This window comes from Pangasianodon hypophthalmus, chromosome 22, assembly GCF_027358585.1.
Source record: "Pangasianodon hypophthalmus isolate fPanHyp1 chromosome 22, fPanHyp1.pri, whole genome shotgun sequence".
NCBI lineage: Eukaryota > Metazoa > Chordata > Actinopteri > Siluriformes > Pangasiidae > Pangasianodon > Pangasianodon hypophthalmus.
In genome coordinates, this window is record NC_069731.1 from 7,938,726 (window position 1) to 7,955,758 (window position 17,033).

Below are 17,033 nucleotides of genomic sequence, written 5' to 3' on the forward strand. Positions count from 1 at the left end.
TAACAAACATTGTTTTTTTTTTTTTTTAAAAAAAAAAAACAATGTTCCAAAACACATAAATGAAAGAAAAAAAAATTCTAAGAAAATCTTTGAACTGGGAAGGTTGGGAAAGTATTTACACAGCTGCATTAATTAAAACACTTGTTGGATAAATTACTTCACATTGGCAAAACCTTCTTTTTCCTTCCTCCACATTTTCCTCACACCCTCATGCCTTCTTTCCCTTTACACTTTCCGCATCCTCACACCCTTCCTGACTTCTCTCTCTCTCTCTCTCTCTCTCTCTCTCCCCTGTTATTTGCTATGCAGGCCTAATTTGACAGTGCTAGAGTCTCTCTGTGTTCTGGGCCAGGAGTAGCTTGCAGACACATGAATATTGAATCAGTCAGGCAGGCCTCGCTTGCTTATGAAAACACAGTAATGGACGCCCACAGGCCACAAACTGAAGCCTGCACCCTCAATTAGGACCTTCCTGCCTGGGAAGGGATTAGGACAGGGAGGACACATGGGAGTGAGATCAGGGTAAAAAGGGGAGGAGGAAGGAATAGGACCTGAGGACAAACAAAGTAAGGGGGGCAAGTTGGGGTGGAGAGGTATGTACACATACACACAAAAACACACACGTGCTCCACACCAACACACACATTCTGATGCACTGATACTTTAAAGCACATATGGACTAGAGACAAAGGAGTGTACACACACTGACAGTTTTATGACCTCTCACAGAGGATATGCTGAAATGTATCCTTTGAAATTCAAATACGTCTACTAAAATGCAAATGTAAACTAACATTAACATGACAAACGAATGCCTTGGATCGAATCAGGATACGATTCTACCTAATGACTGAAACAGCACCTCCTCTTCCAGCGCCGATGTTTATTTTAGATTTTTAGTTCTTGTACTTCCATAACTGATTCCCACACCTCACGGAACAACATAAAAAATTGCACAAGTCATATTGTATGAAAAGTTACAGGCTAAAATGAGAAGTGGGGTTTGAAGTGGTAGCATTTCTTACAACGCCTCCACTGAAATTCCTTTACACTTTGCATCAGGTATCAGGTCAGCTTAAAGAAAAAAGGCAAAATCCCTCCACAGATTTCCGTTCATTTCTAAGCCATATATTTAGGAGATAAAGATAAAAATTCTATTACATCCATATGAAGTTTTATATCTGTGCTTACATAAGATTGAGATAAGACTGAGAAATAAGTAATTAAAATTGCTGTTCAATAAGAATCATATTAATCAAATATAATCAGTTATTTGAGTTTATAATGAATTAAGTAAGTTCATGTCCAGCATGTTTCATCTAATCAAATGTGTATAAATTAGAGCTTCTGTGAGCAAGCGGGGAGAAGGAGGAGATCGGATACACACACAGACCAACTCACCTCTGAACATAGGGGAAAGGAAAAGATCTTTGATCGGACAGACCACCAGTGGAATCTGAGCTTGATTTGAAGAAGCTGATTTTAATTTGGCCTTTGTGATTCCTCAGCTATAATTTTATTTTGGTAATTACTTACTTTTACACATAAAAACAAAAAATCATTTTTGTTGGAAGAAAAAAAATCTGACAAAGTCATTATAATTGTGATTATAAGTGTCTCTTACACTTATAATTATTTTATATTATATTATGGTTTGGTGTCTGTGCTTAGGCATTTTATAAACTTTTTAGAAAAACTGTACTATAATTAACTCAATATTAACTTAATATTTATAAGAATTATATTCAATTAATAATATTTATGATGTAATAACTGAATACTATAATTAGGGTGAATGATATTTTATGTTACTCATGATTATAAATTGTAAAATTCTTTAAACTTAATTTTTTATAAATTATATTGTAGATATATTTAATAACAGGATATGTACATACATAAAGATATATTGGTAATTTTTTCTCCTAAATTGCAAAGTGGCCTAGGGTTTGAGAAAGGCACAATATAAATTTAGCATATTATTATTATTATTATTATTATTATTATTATTACTCTATAAAATGTTATTAGAGATTGTAAAACTGCTATAAATGCATTAACTAATTACAAAAATATTATATGTATATTCATAATGATTTGTATGTTTATGTATTTGTATGTTCATAATGATACAGGCTTCATATTGTTAAAAAATTTTAGTCCGTCCCACTCTTCTCTCCACTGTCCATCATTTTCTTCTTGCGTGTTTCTCACTCACCTGAACCAAGGAATGGAAAAGTGTCCAATCTGAGCTTATCGCCCTCTGGGGCTCCTGTGGCACGGTCAAACAGAGCAGTTCCACGGCCAGAATCAGGCAACCGAGGGAATAAAGACTGCAAGGCCTGAGAGGTTAAAAGTAAAAAGGAATGAACAAAAAGGACGCATGAGAACAGGTGAAGGAAAGCAAGGAAAAAAGAAAAGGAAGAAATCAAATGTAGAAGAGTTCTTTTCTTCATTAACTCTTCTACAGTTCCTAGTATTAGTTAGAGTCACAGCAGAAACTTTTTTTAACACCACCATCCAGTGATCAAGTCACGATCTGTCACTTCTCACTTCGGCGCGACTATCCCGTATTCATTGGTGAACCGATCTAATATTCTCTTTCTTCTTTAATTTCTTATATTCCTTTTTTTTTAAATCAATACCATCAATGAATACACCAGCCAAGGTGAGAACGAGATGGCAGGGATAATATCTTCTTTGGTTTTAAGGCCCTTAACACCCTCTTTGACTTTTCTCTCTTCTTTCTCCTTCACCTTACTTCAGCGCTCCCCCCTCCCTTTATTCCTTCTCTCTATCTGACTCCATTTTCTAGATCATTTTCACACAATGTCCCTATTCAAAAAGTTGTATAAATTGTTAGTTGCAAATTACATGACTGGATACAGGCTCATAATGTGATATAGTTGATGAATCATGAAAAAACATAATTAAAGTCAGTTCGAAGTTAAAATTTTAAATCACCTAACCATTTATTTCTAACAGTTGTTCTAACAGTTGTTAGTCTAACAGTCTAAATGTAAATAGTTTAGCTGTGTAATATTCTGATAGGTTGATATATCTCTGGTCAGTTCCCCTGCTATCAGTGATTGGCATCACCAGCCTAGCCACTCATCTCTAAGCTCTTTATGACCCAATTACTTACACCTTATATTTGGCCAATTCTGTTCACAAAGTCCATATGTGGTGTGCTAAGTTGTTCTTAAGTGTTCTTAAGTGTTTTTTTGGATGTACAGTGATTCATCATATGGTTATGATTAACCACTGATGATTATCAGGCAATAAAGCAACCCTATAAGAGTTTGGTTTTATTTTCTATAACACTCTTTAATCTGCATACTGCACTATATATAGATATACACTGTATAGACATATTTGCATTATAACATGCATATACATACATATACAAATACAGCAAATGGATAAGAATTGTACCTTGATTGAATTCCCATTTACATATATAGTACTTATTTTAGGAATATAGGGAAGTATAGGTTTAAGCATAGGTCATCCACCAATTCTCACATACCTCCGGGGTCACGGGAGTGCAGTCTGCTGTAGCTGCCCCTCCGTTGAAGTGGTTCTGGGCTAGCAGGAAAGGAGAGCTGGCCATGTCTAACAGCGGGTAGTTCACTAGAACCACCTTACTGAAGTTAAATTTGTAGGTGAACCGCTTTCCTTTAGTTTTGTGCAAAATGCGCTTGTTGTAGTAGTACCTGGAGCATGACAGAGAGTAAGCAGAGTACAGAATTAAGAGAGATAATTATCAGGAAAATGAGAGGAGAGAAGAAGAGAATGTAGAATACTGTACACTTTATTACATAGCAGAGTAAAAAAGCAGAAACAAATGTTAGTAATAAAAAAATAATAAAGTGAAACAATAAGCCTAGAATCAAAATGTTTTCTATATGAGCTAAAAATACTGCTGACTTTTCAAAAATAAGAGCTTTATCGAAAAATGATCAGGCAGGAAAATACACGTTTAGTTTTACTCTGAGGAATGGGTTAATTTTTGCCATACATGACCAATATTATATATGACATTATGTGATAATATATATGACGTCATGATGAACCATTGGATTTCAAAATCCTGCTTGTTTCAAAGAATGGAGATTTTTAAACATACAGTACTTTTTTGGAGATTTTTAAACATGCAGTATTTTTTTTTTTTAACAAACATACAGTAACCATCTTAAACATGCTCTCTAGAAAATATAAACATTATAGTGCTTTTGAGAAACTAGGCCAGAGTCTGAGTGACAGCAAGTAAAGTAACATCCATTATATCAGCATTATAGCAATGCTGATTTTCTTCCCACTATGTTGATGTGCAAACTTTAGGTCTAAAATAATGTGACACAACTTTCTGCTAAAGAGAGTAAAAGCAATACATATAATATATATTCAGAATAATATATTCAGGTATATTCAAGTTGCATATTCAGTATATTACATAAAAAAAAAAAGTTCATGTCTTTGGTTTCAGCTACCCTGCCCTGCTATATTCCTTCTCAAATTTCAAAGCAATTTATGGTTGGGTTCCTTCTATTCAGCTCAGTAGGTTACACAAATGCACATAATGCAACCTGCCACACCAGTGATTTGTACGCTTTGCTTGCATGGCAATTGAGCACTGTCCCTTAATTGAGCAATTAGAATAGGCTAATCAAAGAGGCCAATTATGGCCTGCACCAATTCATAACAATTAGCAGCCATGACAGTGTCTATTAAAGACAGAGCAGAGGGAGGGGGTGGGGGTGGTGGGTTAGGGTTGGAGAGAATAGGAAGAAAGACGGCTGAAAGATGGAATTATCTGGGAAACAATTTAAATATGTGAGAAAAAGATTGGGGTTGGTTTGATATGCAAAATACTTCATAATTCCTGCTCCAAGCCCATCAAAAGTTTGGTTTAGTGTATTAAAGGTTTACAGAACAAATAATAAACATGCTATAAGGCTCAATCTGACATACTAAGTATTCCTACTGACATATTCTTTTGCCGAAGCTATTTAAAATATACGCATTCTTTGGAAAGTAGCAAATTTTAAAATAAATATCTAAGCAAAGGCTTTCTTCTATACATAAAGAATGACAAAATACTTACTCCAGTGTCTTGTAAAAGTGTTAGACACCTAGGTTAAGTTCAAATTAAGGAGAGCAATCTTCTTAATAATGTGATTAAAATATTATTGCGATTTGCAGTAATTAAACCCTTACACCGTAGTGCAGGGTTACATGGCATATAAAGTTATCATGTGATGTTGTAAGCAGACTGCTGACTGGCTTTTGGGCCCTTGATTTGTGTTCCAATAATACAGTGGAAACTGTAACTCCATTTTTGAAATTCCTGTTACATCTGTTATCACCAAACATGACCTTAATTTGGGTATTTGTTGTCATTTTTATCACATTTTACTATGAGTAGCTTAGCAATAGCTGTCTCCAGACATATCCAATTCTGCTGAGATTGAATTGTAACGTCCCAAAAAAGGAACATTGCCATATATTACATATTTATGGATTACAAATAGTAGTTCTAATTTCCATACCTTACTACTAAGAAATAATTGCTGCTAGTGAGCAAATCTGTTTCCTGGTGAATGAAAAAGGAAACTAACTAAGGATCTATCCTTAGTTAATGGTTAACTCCCATGAAACAAAGTACTGAAACTTTCTTTTGTTGTTACTGAGGATAATTTGCTGTCATATGCAGCCTGCTATCCTGGAGAAACAACTAGGGAATCAGTTATCCACCCATTCAGTTCTTTGTTTGCTTGTCTTTATGTAAGGACCTTACATTAAGAACCTTTAATGAAGTAAAATAGTATTTTACAATACAAAAAGATAAACCAGATACTAAATATCTATGGAAGGATGTATGTTTTTATAAAGCTGTTAATAAACTTGACTAAACGAGAATGACTGATCCGTGATGCTGGAACTAGATACAGTTCATGAGAGATTATTTTATAATTTTTTATAATGTGATTTTTTCTCTAGCAAGCAGGGAGTATATTGATGTTCTGATAAAAATGATCGTAGATAATGAGCAAAATATTAGTGAAGCAGTCAGTGAATTTAAAAATTGATCTGACAGCAAAGAACAAGGGTTCCCTTTGTTATCACTAATAATGTCTGAGAAAAACCTTCGGCTCCATCCTTACTGCCTTGCTACAATTACAAATGCACCTTTTATGTAAAGATACACTTTTTCCTTTTTCAGTATGATACCATTCTGGCTATTGGCTAACACTCATTACTGATGCGATTCTGATATCCTGTTAGCAATGGAGACAACTGTCAACAAACTTTTGTTTGTCAGAGGCGGTAGCCTTGAAGTTGAGTTGTTTTGTGTTCATGTGCTGTGTCCATATTATACTTTAGTGAAAAAATCCAATCTGTTATATATATATATATATATATATATATATATATATATATATATATATATATATATATATATATATATAAAGTTAATTGTAGTTAATTGTGATTACTAACATGCTCATTAGCTAACACTAGGTAACACTTCAGTATAGGAGGCACATAATATGTACAGACTCACTGAAACTGGAAATTTTAAGATTGGAAAAACATCAGCTGCTCTTATTCCATTTTTCAACTGTCCACTTTCGGTCAGCCTGTGCCCATCATAGCCTCAGATTCCTGACGTTGTCTTCTGCTGTTGTAGCCTAAAGGTTCAGCCTTTTGTGTGTTCTGACATGCTTTTCTGCTCACCGAGGTTGTAAAGTGTGGTTATTTGAGTTAATGTAGACTTTCTGTCAGCTTGAAGCAGTCTGGCCATTTTCCTCTGATCCCCCCTATCAACAAGATGTTTCTGCCCATGAAACCCAGACTCACTGGATTTTTTTTTTTGTGTACCATTCTATGTAAACTCTACAGACTGTTGTGCATGAAGATACCAGGAGCTGAAAATTATCAGGAGCTGATATACTCAATATACTTGCATGAATGAGCAGAGTACAGGTATTCCTATTAAAGTGGCCAGTCAGTGTATGTAGTAAAAGTTATGTGAAGTACTCAAAGTTTCTAGACAAAATTCTCTCTATACACACACATTAAACTTACACACGAAGAAAGCCCACCTTAGTGCACGGCTAAGCTTGTCGTAGTTCATGTGAGGCTTGCACTTGCGAATCCCCCAAAGTCTCGCCACTTCATCCGGGTCTTTGATCACAAATTCGCCATAGTCTCCCTGCCAGGCAATCACCCCCTGGTATTCCTCCTTCTGGAGCAGCTCCAGGATGAAATGCCACAGCTGGATCTGCCTGGAGCCAGGGCTAGACTCTGGCTTATAGGCCCAGTCTGGAAAGGCAAAGCCTGAGGAAAGCAAGGGAAGGAAAGGTAGAGGACATGGATCAGACCTGTTGGTTTTTTTAATGCTTGCTAAGGGGCAGAGCTGTCTAAAGTCACATATGCACATAGGGGTTGGGTACAAACCCCTAAGACTTTGCTCTAAAACAAGCATTCAGTAGTAAGCATAATAGGCATATTAAGCAATATCGTCAGTTCTGATTTCAATACTGCAATTACTACAATTACATTTTATTTATAATGCTATAATAAACATTTTGACCACTCTAACCATCAATAACTTTAAAGGTAGAGAAGTGTGATCAGAGGGTATTTTTTGCTCACCTGGTGTCCAGAGGGCTGGGACAGGTGGAGTGAGGAGCAGGTCACTAACACAGTTACAGTCCATGCTTCCACTGCACCTGTACACACACACACACACACACACACACACACACATTTACTATGTAATAACTAAACTCATGATAAGTAGCATAAGCCAAATCCTGTAATACAAAATCATCATGTACTGCAGAATCTGTCATTTCAGCAGTAACATATGATTTTATACAACATACTTTTCACAGCTGCCGTACTCGTGGCTCGGTACCCATTGTTCTGAATCATGAAATGTCATTCCTGTGGCTTTTGAAACACTCCGAGCATATTCATTTGATAGCTATGTTTAAATATTCGTGCTGAAGGCTAACCCCCAATAGACAGGTGTCAGATCACTGAGCATTACATTACAAAGCGATGTAGTCCAAAGATCCTCTCATATATCCATAGCTATGAAATGGGACCAACCTGTTAGGCTGTTCATCCAATCAGCTTCACATGTTTTAGAGGTGCTTTTAGTCTATATATGCAAGGCATAAAAAAGAAAATTTTATGCTAAAGATTTTCAAAGAATTTTTAAATTGTTAAAAGGATAAATATTACTAAATTAAAAGTAATTAAACTGTTATTAAAGGCGAGTAAATGAATTGCAATCCTCGTTATAATCTATTAACCTATTAATCTAATAACCTATTATCATGTTTTATCGACAGGAATATCAGATATTATTCCAGATGGTTATTTAACACATGTATTTTCAAGGTGGAATATTTAAAAAAATATATTAAAGGCATACTGTTGTATTGGGATCAGAAGAATTCTCAGAGCAACAATAACTGTATGACTGGGGAAATTCTTACTCTGGATGTCACAATATTATAAAGGTTGTTTTACAATGCTGGGGTGGAAGAAAAACACATCAGTACACGGTACCTTTAATGCTGGTCTCTCCCTCACTGCCTCAGTCCTCTCTCCCTCTCCCTTCCCTCGTCTCTTCTACTACTCTATTTAATTATGCTCTGTGAATTTTGGATCTTCCCTCCAGCATTGAAATGGAACGTGAATTATTAAGGTGTGTTTGTATAAATTATTATTGCTAACTCCAGGCACTTCTCTCTTTCACGCACTCAATGCATGTGCACACACACATACACACACACTCTCTCTCTCGCTCTCTCGCTCTCTCCCTCTGTCTCTCTCTGTCTCTCTTGCCTTTAGTCTTAGAACTGTCCAGTTACTCAGTTACTTGCTCCCTCTCTACTATCTCTTCTTGCTCTCTGATCTCTGTTCTTTTTTGGAATTCATCTTCCATTCCACTCTCTATTTTTTTTTCTTCTGACACACACACAGACACACACACACACACACTTTCCTTCTCCTGACAGCCAATTAATGCTAATTAATTTAATCCAAAGCCTTACAAATGGAATAAAGCTATTAATATAAAAGAAATATAAATGTTCCAATTGTTAATATTCCACTTTGTTGATTACTTTGTTATGTAATATTTATATCTTCTATATAAATATATCTTATATACAATATATTTATCCAGCAACATGCTGGTGCCACCTCACAGCTCCAGGGTCCGTGAATCAAACCAGACTTGGGTTACTAACCATATGGAGTTTCATATGTTCTCTCCATCTTCATGTGGGCTTCATCTAGGTTCTCTAGTTTCCTCACATCTCCCAAAAACTTTCCAAATTTGGACTGATTACGGTAAATTCCCATAGGTGTGAATGAGAGTGTGGACCGATCCACTGCATTCTTGACCAAGATAAAGCAGTTAATTAAGACGAACGAAGGAATGAACCGAGGTGAGTGCATGTTGTTATAAGAAATAAATAGCTACATATGTACTGTATAGAACATGTTAATCATTGCTTGGAAATGTTCTTAAAACTACAGTTTATTATTACCATTTGCTGAGAATAATCTAAGAATGATTCATTGAGATGAATTTTTAAATTATTATTATAATTCTTAGGGTCCCATGTCTTGAAATCAGTAGAAAAAAATCTGACCCAGGTTCATATTATCCTTATTAACAGCCCTTTTCTAAATCAGTTAAATCTATACTGTCTACGTATCCATACATCTATACATAAAAATGCTATTTCTCCTCTTGTTCTTATTCTAACCTGTTCCTTAGGTCTTGAGCCAACCACTGAAAAGTCCAATCATCATGAGACACAACTTCAAATGATCACCACGGTTAGATCACATCATCATTATGAAGAAAAATAAGACAGTTTGATTGGCAGACAGGTTGATTAGGATAGTTGTGTAGCATGTTTGCTTTTTTCCTTTTTCCTTAACTGTGGTACAGGTTTATATTCACCTCTTGTCTCATTATCTTATCCCAGAATTCTACATGCTCTTTTTGTACTTCCTACTGAAGTACCTTGGCCTTTTCTGTTCTTCAGGCTTCTAGTCTACATCATGAACCATGTGAGTTTATTCTGGTGTAATTTTCTCTTGATATGGTAAACTTACACATCTATGCCTACATCCTGGACTTCCAGAACTGTTCAATAGTTTTTCTTTATTTACTGAAAGTACTGTTTGGTCATCTTTCTGTACTGGCACTGGCACTTATCGTCATATTGGGAAGCACCAAAAAAATCTCAAAATATGTTTAAAGAAGGTTGAAAGGAATTATGGTTGACTCACTGTTCATACTGTATTTTAAAACTAATTGGGAACTCAATAATCAAAAAGAAAAATTCTCTCAATGTTGCTCATCTGCTAATTCCCACCTACCAGCCAGCTCTCCCTTATAATAAGACAGTTTATAATAAGAGGAGGGTGAAGGCTAACACATGCTTCCTCCTGGATTCATGAAGCCAACAAAGTGCGTATTTTCAAACTGCTGCTCATACTGCGTCACAGGGCAGCTTAACACATTCAGAGGAAAGCGCTATCTGGCCTAATATACCACTAATATACACTAATATACCTTTGATAACCAGAGGCACTGATTGATTTGAGCTATAGTATTTGTCCTATTTTTGATGCGCTCTTGTACTTTCTCAAAAATGACACATTTGAGAGTTTGATAGTTTTATACTCCAATTTGAGTACAAAATGAAGCTGTACTTTAACTTAAAGCATTTTATAGACTTTTACATGAGCAAGGAATTTTTACATTTCTACCACCTCGGCCACAAACTTAACACACCACATCTCTCTCTCTCTGTCTCTCTCTCTCTCTCTCTCTCTTCCTCTCTCACTCCCACTCAGTAATTTTCCGTTTGATTTCGGAGGTAATGCATTTTTTACAAATCAAAGAGGAAGCCAGTCCACCCCCCACTACTTTTGCCCAATCTCCCTCTCTTACCCCCCTCCTTTTCCCCCAGGCAGGTGAAGAGATAAAGGAGCCCCCATCATTTCCTTGTTAGTTTTGATTTGGGCAGCACAGGGCTTTCAAGTTCCTCCCATCACCCCCAGAAACATTATAACTATCAGCCCTGGGAATACATCTCCTTACACACTTCTAGATATGGAGATACACAGTGATGTACAACAACAAACACACTAGCACATTGCATGGAAATGCGCAGTACAATTACATATTATAAAACATATAATAAAACAGTATCAATACTATCTACAACCAGGGTTCTGGTGTAGATAGGCATAGCTATAGTTTAACAATAAGGAGCAATTATTAAACTATAAAATATTTATTATTAATTAATTAAAATTGCTACACATTTTTTTTTGAGTTATCAAAGCTATTTAAACAACACAGTACTTTATATCGACCAAAATATGAATGATTTTTACGTTTTTATTTAAGATTTAAGTTTTATACCATGTTGTAACCAGTCTAGTTTCGAAGCTGCTATAACAAAATTTTATTTAGTCAGCACACTCTTCTTTATGATTTTAAACAATTTTAACATCTAAAAAAGTGGAAAAAGTTGCAAAATGTAAGCATGTCTAAAATAAATGATCAAAACACTAGTATCAGTTTGCTCCTTGGACAACAATACCCTGGCAAAAAGTTCCCAATGACAAAAAATTAATTAAATACATAAAATGAAATTAAAAAAAACCCTACCAACGGGTGGAAGTAAGCATTAAGGTTTTATGTCAATTGTAATTTAGTAATTTATGTATATTATATATATATGTAATGTAAAAATACAAAAGTAAATACTTGGTTTTATTTGGCAACAAATAATAACATGAACCCTTGTGTACTACTTGGTCAGTTTTAAGAGCAATAATACAATAAAATATAATATATGTTTGTCTTTATTTCTCTACTGTACATAAAAAATCACATTTTATTCTGAAGATTGCTATGACAAAAATGACTTGAGAGTTACCAAATAAAATATGAGTATTTTCAAATGTATTTTTTGTAAATATGAAACAAAATATTTGTATTTGTATAATAAAATGTTAATCTTTCTCTGTATATTCCTACTTGTGCCCACACTCTTGCCGTTAGAAGAATCTCCAGGCATTTGTATTTTAAATACCGTATATATTTAAACACGATATTAAGTTTTTTTTAAATATATTTTGCAGTTGATTGGTTTTGATCAATGCTATTACTAATTACTGAACAATATATAAAGATTAAATGGATGCATTAGTATAATAAACAATATATTTTCATAAATTATTTAATTAGTAAACACAAAGCATTTCTCCGGTGCGGTGATTTATTTTTATTCTACCACCGAGTGACACTGTGACACTGCAACAGACTTTATTATGTCGCGTGTCAATGTATGAACCTAACACATTAAAAGTTAATATAAGGACAACTCAGAGCCATTTTAAGTTAATTACAGACCTGACGTTTAGTCAAACACAATATTGTTTTATTCAAATATTCAAATAATTGTAATGAAAGAAAAACATGTATATGCAATAGTACAATAATACAAATAACAAAGATGGGACAAATGTGGTTCAGGAGAAAAACTGAAAAGAAAGGAAAAGAGAGGGGGAAACGGTGACACATAGGTGACACTTTGTGCGCAGTAGCATGATGACATGGAAGGAGAACATAGTTTTGACTGAAAAGATAATAACAAGAGGAATGTAATGAGTCTAGCTTTGTAAAGATGCCTAATACATGAAGCACATTCTCAATATCTGTCCAATCTCTATGTTTCGGCCTGAACTGTTTCTGTGCACTCTCTGTCTGCAATCCATCAAAATGTAGCATCTCTCTCTCTCTCTCTTTCTCTGTCTCTCTTTTCCACTCTTCCTTCCTTCTGCTCCCTCTCACTTTTTATGTATCCCTTTCCCTCTCTTGTCTGCTCTGACACTCCTCTGCACAGCCCCAGGGTCGAAGAACAGAGAGACTGGCTGGTGTGGTGTTTGTTAGAAGTGATGAAGAGAAGGAGTAGGAGGGAGTGAGGGTTTGTGGAGATAGAAGCTGAGGACATGTCAGACAAAATGTGAAAACACAAGCGGAGTTGGCCAAAAATCACAGTACATCATCATTAGAGTATCAACCTGATCTCATGAAGCATTCGTTTGAGCGAGGGTGATGTGGCTGGATTTTGTTCAATTTTATAAAACGAAAGTCGTAAGACAAATGCAAGCCCTGACCGTAACTCTAACTCTAACCTTCCTGACTTTTAGTTGCAATTAAATTGCTCGGCAATATTACATATTACATTTATTTTATTTTTTTTTAAGAAAGACATTGTACTATGGTGTACTATGTCATGAAAGTTATCAGACAAGCATTTTTTTATCGTGTGTTTGAAAAACTTTTTTCCAAAGCTCTTTAAACAGCACAGCATGTTATATGTGATATATATATGTGACCAAAAAGTGAATGAATTATACACAGTTTTTATTATTTATGTAATCATTGTCATTTGTGCTCTACCATAAGCAAAATAGCATCTCTAAATCCTAATGTCTATCTATCTATCTATCTACCTCTCTCTCTCTCTCTCTCTCTCTCTGTATATATATATGTATATATATATATATATATATATATATATATATATATATATATATATATATATATATATAGATATAGATATATATAAGATAAGATAAGATAAACTTTATTAATCCCCGAAGGGAAATTCAGGTATAGATATATATATATTACTGTTGTAAATAAATATATTTATATATTTATTTACAACAGGTATTTGTGTACTACAAAGATGTACCCTTCTGTAACAAGAATTTTGAAAAAGTGAACTTACAACTGCAAAAAAAAAATGCATATTAAGCCTAATACTTGACTAACACTTGACAAAAACATGGCACACAACACTATCATACATTTATTTACTTAATACACATAGTTATTTACTTTTCAAATTTGCACATAACATAACTGTACATACAAAATTGCACATAATCTGTACATACAAATTGTCTATTTTGCATATTGTGTTTTTGCTATTTGTACATTGTCTATTTGTATATTTGTATATTATTCTTTTTATTTTCTGTGTCTTGTCTTGTCACTGTCATTCTGTTGCACTGTGGAGCTTCTGTCACTAAAACAAATTCCTCGTATGTGTAAACATACCTGGCAATAAAGCTCATTCTGATTCTGATTCTGATTCTAATAGTTGCAAAAACTCAGTTTATTTAGCATTTGTTATTTGAATCCATTTTAACCATTTGAAAAAGTGGAGGAATAAGAGACTTTTGAAAGAGTGCAAAATGTCTCAAAATAAATGTTGAGCCCATAAAACATTTGTTTCTGTCATAAGATAAATGAAAGAGTATTGAAACAGTATCCCAGGAGTTCAGCAGAATCCGTCTAAACATACTGCTACACACATAAACACGCAGTCAATATAATTTGTACATGCTGCTAGAGTGCCAGTGTAAATAAAGTAACCTATTACCCTAAACTAGGGTTTAGTGTAGGTTCACGTCAGTTCTAATTCAAGTTTAACTTTGTCTGACTGAGAATCACAGTATTGGTTTGGATCCCATGGATTTACATTTACACTCTCAGAAATAAAGTTACCAGACCTTACTTTTCCTTGTCGATAGGATGGTACCATCAGGGGTACATCTTTTTACCTGGGAAGGTGCATGTGCTGTAACTTTAATCAGTTATTTAAAGTTAGCTCATTAAAGTTACACCACATGCACCTCAGAGGGAAAAAGACGGACTCGGGATTGCACCCTATACCCTTTATTTCTCAGATTCATTTTAGAGTAAAGCTTTCCTTAGCTCCTTAAGGTTGAATTATGCACCTTAAACTATTTTAAAGGTATAAACATACATACTAAAGGTACATAAGATGCACCCATGATGTTACCACTCCAGCCCCAGACACAGGGAAAAGTAGTCTACAGTGCATGAACTTATAGTCAGGCCCTAAACTATGCAGTGTTTCAAACTTTTCAGATGATGTAGCTCTATACGCTTAAACCTCATTTTAAAAATGAGTGAGTAATTAAATTATAAGCTTGACAGTGCAAGGAAAAGTGAAGTTCTGCAGAGCTGCTGAGAAAGATGGAGCGCAGCTCAAATTAAACAGGAGCTGATGGAGCGCGTGAGCATGCGGTACCAGTAGTCTATCTTACAGAACATGGGCCTTAAGATATAAGGAAAAGAAGGGGGAAAGAGGAAGAAAAAGTATCAATCGATAGGGTTAAATTATTCATCGTCATTAATTATCGATCGCTCTCCGCTGCCGGTTCGTCCGCCTCGCGCCCGAGTTGAAAGCGGGGAAAGCGCGCTTTATTAAAACTGGCTCGAGCCTCATTGTTTCATGTCCCGCGGCAAAGAGAAAGCTCGAGCTTGGTTCGACCAGAGTCAGAGAAAAACACACATACACACGCACGCACGCGCGCGCGCGCACACACACACACACACACACACACACACACACACTCACCAGCCAGTCGCACCCCCCCCCCCCACCACCCCCCCCCCCCACCACCACCACCACACACACACACACACACACACACACACACACACACACACACACACACCCCATCCTCCACCCACCCTCTCCTCGCTCTATCTTTCCGCGCGGGAGAGCTTTGGGGAGGCTCGCGCGTTGTTCACGGGGCGGCTGTGTCTCGCGCCGATCGATGCGGGATCAATGGCTTGCGCTGACTAATAGCCAGAGAGCGCCTTTGATCTCGCGACTGAGAGATCAAAACCCGCGCGAGAGGGAAGAGAGAGGGGAAGCGAAAAAGGAACAGGCTGCGCCGGGCGAGCGGACCTTAAACTTCACCCCCACGCGCACCAACACGTCGTGTCGAGATGTGACATGACGCATTTGAAGGTCTCTTATTATGGACATTATGGACATTAGTATCAGTATCAGTATCATCACCTGATATACTCCAGGGCTAATTGCCTAGCAGTTTGTATATACATGCAGGTTATGCATTACCGCTGCGGCGCTACATTCAGTACAGCTGTTGATATTTTTTTTTATATATAAAACTGTGAGATTCATATAAACCTAAAATGGTTTGTGCAGTTATACTCATCAAGCTAGCATCCCAACCTCCAACCTTCTTCAATGCATAGACAGCGACATTAATATATATACAGAAACTAATATACAAATACAAATGTATGCATGTAATTTATGCATGTATAAAATATAAAAACAAAAACATTTCTGCTGCAGAACTGAACCACTGGACCCCCTCAGTGTAAGTGGCAAGTATTCAGACCTGTACAGGATCCTGATGTTAAAAATGTGGTGACTATATTAATTTTCTCCATGTAGATTTTTTGCAGCACTGAAGAGAGAATAAATATTCATCTATGCAATGATGGCTTTATGCACAGCAACCCTATGATAATATCCCTCTCTGTGTAACTGTCATCAGATTTGTCTTGCTGTCTGTCTGATTACATCCTGCAATGACATTTTCAGTCCCCTTAAGAACAGCTGATGTTCAGTTTTTTCTTACATATCCCACTAGTGCACAAGCATCGGATCTATTCCTACTCCTATTTCCAACCCTGTTTACTGATGTCTTACCTAAAGATATCACTTTAGCCACTATTCAAACGCAGCCAGCTGGGCAGTCTTTGTTAATGAAGCTCCTGCTTTCCGTGTCCCAATAATGAATCCTCTTGCAATAATGTTGTGGTGCCTCAGGGGTTAAGGCTCTGGTGATGAAAAGGTCGTGAGATCAAGCCTTGGCACTGCAAGTTCAAGCTGCGACTGTGGGGCCCTTTACCAAGGCCCTTAACCCTTTCTGTCCCATGTCTTATATCATGGCTGACCCTGCGCTCTGACCCCAGCTTCCTAACATGCTAGGATATGTGACAGTAAAGACTGTTTACTTCTTCTCTCTCACAGTCACCTAGATGTTTTTCTCTTGCCATCTTGATCCAAAATTGAGGTCAGCAGGGCCTGGACAATAGTTTTTGTTCA

At 36.1% G+C, this 17,033-nt stretch overlaps 1 protein-coding gene across 2 annotated transcripts in view; it reads right to left on the reverse strand.

Moving 5' to 3' along the window:
• The window catches only part of erfl1 (Ets2 repressor factor like 1), a 50,868-nt gene that overhangs the window by 2,919 nt on the left and 30,916 nt on the right, over positions 1-17,033 (reverse strand). For both annotated transcript variants that reach the window (XM_026924779.3, XM_026924781.3), the window contains 4 exons: positions 7,663-7,739; positions 7,110-7,344; positions 3,530-3,716; positions 2,219-2,342 (listed from right to left, as the gene is read on the reverse strand). In XM_026924779.3, coding sequence (XP_026780580.1) covers positions 2,219-2,342; positions 3,530-3,716; positions 7,110-7,344; positions 7,663-7,726 — 610 coding nt within the window. In that variant the 5' untranslated portion in view covers positions 7,727-7,739. The remainder of the gene's footprint in view (positions 1-2,218; positions 2,343-3,529; positions 3,717-7,109; positions 7,345-7,662; positions 7,740-17,033) is intronic.